Raw genomic sequence first — 3,608 nt, 5'->3', positions numbered from 1 at the left:
CTCATAGTAAAGTCCAGAAATATGATTTTTGCCTAAAAACTAATAATATTCTACTAAAAACTAATTAAAACATACTAAAATCTACATGAAATTACCCCCAAAAAGCGTATAAAATATCCGCTCATCACAACACCAAACTTAAACTGTTGCTTGTCCTCAAGCAACTAGATGAATAAAAGAGGATAAAAAGAAATCAAGAAGCAATAATATCTCAGAGTTTTAAGTGAAGTTCAGATTCTAATCAGATGAGCGGGGCTAGTTTTAAGAATTAAGAAAACGATGACGAAAAAAGTTTAAAGAAAAAGAAAATAAAACAAAAGCAGAAGATATTTTGCTGTGCGAGTTGTGTGACAACAACAGAATCGAATGGATCCTAAACTTTGGCACAAGGTAGCTGGGATTTCAGGTAATTCCTTTCTTCTTCATCATCGTCTTCGATACCTTCTTTTTTTTTTCAGAAATTTCAGAGTTGCCATTAACCGTAGCTCACAGATTCTTACTACAAACAGGTGTAGCTGCACTTGGATTGGGCACTTATGGTGCTCATTTCTTCAAGCCCCAAAACCCTTCTTACAAAGATGTATCTTTTCCATTTTTTTCCTCTTCAATTTCATCACAAAATTTTAGCTTTTTAAATTATCCCCATTTTTTTTCCGAAAAGAAAAATGATAACGTTGCATGTTTGTATGAATTTATGAAGGTTTGGCAAACAGCATCGCTTTACCATTTGGTTCACACTGCTGCCTTACTTGGTGCTCCATTGACGAAAAATCCCAATATTGTAAGTTCCCATTTCTCAAAGTTCCTTGCTTTGTTCCTCTTTAGAGTTTAGATGTTACAGCTATCAAGTGTTTGTGAAATTAAGACATCAATTTTTTTCTCTTTCCTCTTCAACTCAGCATTTTTTTTGTGCAGTTTGGAGGCCTTCTAACTACTGGCATTTTGGCCTTCTCTGGAACGTAAGTGATTTCTCTAGCTCTCATACAGTCATACTTGAACTATTTCAATGGATACATATGCCGTGTGAATGTGATCCTTTTTATGCTTATTTTGCAGTGTGATTGAAAGATATTCAGATGTTAATGACTTAAATGTTATATATCATTTCCTATGGAAAAAATAAAATAAAAGAAAGACTGTCAAAAATAATAATAAATAAAATAAAATAAAGGGCTAGCCTAGTGAAAAAAAGGTGCCATCTTAATGGTTCTTCCCTTCTTTGGAATGCATCTGCTGATGACATCGTGGTTGCTTACTACTAAGCCACAAAGGTTCCAAGGTTTGAAGAAAGTATAAGCAACATAACCAGTTAATTTCAGGGCATTGTTTAAGGTTCTTGCTTTTTCGATTGATGATAACTGTCAATCGGATTTGATCCATTTTAACTGGCTTTCTTGTTAAGCCTCATAATGGCTTAAATTCATTTATCTCGCATTTTAACTTTTCAAGTAATCAGACACCCTGTTTATACTTGAAATGGTTCAGCGATTCATTACCATAAAGCGAACCTATATCAATATGGTGTAACTGCATGCTCTATAGTGTAATTGTTTCTATTCATCTTTTAGAAATTGTTAAACTTTTTCAGGTGCTATACTGTGGCATATCTTGAAGACAGAAAATATTCTAGATTGGCTCCATTTGGCGGCTTTGCATTCATAGCAGCTTGGGGTAGCTTGCTTTTCTGATAACTTAAAACGGTGTTCTTATTTCTATTGGTACTTGCTACATAACACCTATATATATTGCTAAACTTGTATAGATGAATGAGGCTATCATGGGATTTGTTAATTGCCCCCTACCTAGCCCTTGAAGATTGGTATAAACCCTTATAAGCAATTATGTTTTTATATCATGTAAGATTCGTATAATGTAATGCAACATGATTTTTGGAGAAAAACTGGGTTTCTCATGCTTAATACAAGTACTCTCAAAGCTAGATTTCATAAACCTCTTGTTAATATCCAATTTTAGCACAGCTCATGTAGTGCTTGCATTAGCTAAGTAGAAATTAATAAGAAAATTAAATTCATCTACTCTAGCTATTTACCAGGACTTGTTAATATATATTTTGCTTGCTTATACTTTTGTGTGGATAGTTTTTGCTAGACTAAAAAATTATTGGGCTAACTTGATTATATTTAGTTACCAAAAAACCTTATTCAATTAATTAATGACAACTGCATTTTTATTTAATTGTTGTTAAAAGTATTTAATTTACAATTTCTCTCACAAATTAATTAATTATATAAGTCTTTTTGTTAATCAAATCTACCGTGTCTATCTATTCTTTGATACTCATCAAGCCTCTTTCTCAAGAGTATTAGTATTAACCAAACATATATAGAAAGGATAATTTTAGCCATAAGATCATTAAAGATTTATCTATCTTTTATATGGGATTATTGATGATGATTCTTTAGCTCTTTACATTGGCAATCTTAATTCATATCCTATTTGGTAACACACACGAAAAAAGCAGGAGACAACTATGGCATCTATTTATCACTTTCACCCAAACATGCATTTTGTTCTTTATTTATTTAGTTATTTGGTAAACATGCACATTTTTTTCTTGTAAACTTAATCCATTGCCATCTGGTATTTTTAACATCAGAATAACTCTTTATATAGTTAATTAGCACCTTTGAATTTTCGTCCAACAAATGATTCTGCTTAGACAACTTTTAAATGCTTAATGTTTCAAAATTAAAGGTGATGAATCGGGCATTAATGCTCTTAAAACTTTACCGATGTAGCAAGTTATCTGGGTTTTATTGCTTTTAGTTTTATATTGCATCATGCAAAGTTGTGTATTATTAGTCCTCACTAATAAAGGGATTATTTTTTTAAAGCTACTGTAATGCTTCCTTTTGGTAGTAGATTTAATTTTATCGTGATATTTTCCTCTGCGATTAAGCACTGTATGTTTTTAAGCTACTGTAATTTTATCGTGACTAAAATAGCTGTATTTTTGGTGTTCACTTTCAATTGTTGGTAAGTAATTGTCCTTCTTAAGAGTGCTTTTATCTTCTGTTTCCATAAAGAAAAATTACTTCCATTAAACTTATCTCAAACTTTGTTGTCATGCTATTTAATATAATTGATTTTTTACTAAACAAGTTCATTTTCTGTTCACTGTGAATAGCACTGTATATATGAGTAGTACTGTAAATTTATACCTAAAATTGGACAAATCCAATACAGTGTTATTGTATGCCACAAAAGGTGGCTTTGCATTTGCACATTCCTAAACTTATATAAACAATTAACGGTTGAACACTTGATACTATAAATTTTTTAAGAAATGATGTTTGTACTGTTTTTATACACATTTATTGTATAATTTTCATTTATAGTATAAAGGACAACTTTTATTTTCTCTAACTTCCTATATATCAATAACTTTTAATACAAAGAATTAAAGATACACAAAAATAGTGCACACAATCTTCCTCAAACACAAACATGTGGCAAGTGCCAACCATACTTATACACAAGTGAAATCAATGCTAGTGACAAGTGAAGTTCTTTCTCAATCTTTTTGCTTTAAGAGCTTAAGTCACAAACACAAGCTCTATGTATGCAGTAGAACAATAAGAAGCTAA

At 31.2% G+C, this 3,608-nt stretch overlaps 1 protein-coding gene across 1 annotated transcript; it reads left to right on the top strand.

Moving 5' to 3' along the window:
- The first annotated feature begins 298 nt into the window (after positions 1-298).
- On the top strand, positions 299-1,950 carry LOC107496896 (uncharacterized). The gene is made up of 5 exons (XM_016118222.3): positions 299-406; positions 510-580; positions 701-781; positions 916-959; positions 1,589-1,950. Exons 1-5 carry the CDS (start codon positions 367-369, stop codon positions 1,686-1,688), a joined length of 336 nt encoding a protein of 111 aa, XP_015973708.1. The 5' UTR covers positions 299-366; the 3' UTR covers positions 1,689-1,950.
- The last annotated feature ends 1,658 nt before the right edge of the window (positions 1,951-3,608 follow it).

The sequence above is a fragment of the Arachis duranensis genome, chromosome 7 (genome assembly GCF_000817695.3).
Source record: "Arachis duranensis cultivar V14167 chromosome 7, aradu.V14167.gnm2.J7QH, whole genome shotgun sequence".
Lineage (NCBI taxonomy): Eukaryota > Viridiplantae > Streptophyta > Magnoliopsida > Fabales > Fabaceae > Arachis > Arachis duranensis.
Note: the sequence above shows the minus strand (reverse complement) of the source record. Positions and strands in the feature narration are given on the sequence as shown.

Bases quoted from the DNA above. Each gene is read 5' to 3' on its own strand.
- LOC107496896 (XM_016118222.3), top strand. From the start codon at position 367: ATGGATCCTAAACTTTGGCACAAGGTAGCTGGGATTTCAG. The intron at 407-509 runs GTAATTCCTTTC...TACTACAAACAG, and splicing joins CAAGGTAGCTGGGATTTCAG to GTGTAGCTGCACTTGGATTG. The intron at 782-915 runs GTAAGTTCCCAT...TTTTTTGTGCAG, and splicing joins TGACGAAAAATCCCAATATT to TTTGGAGGCCTTCTAACTAC.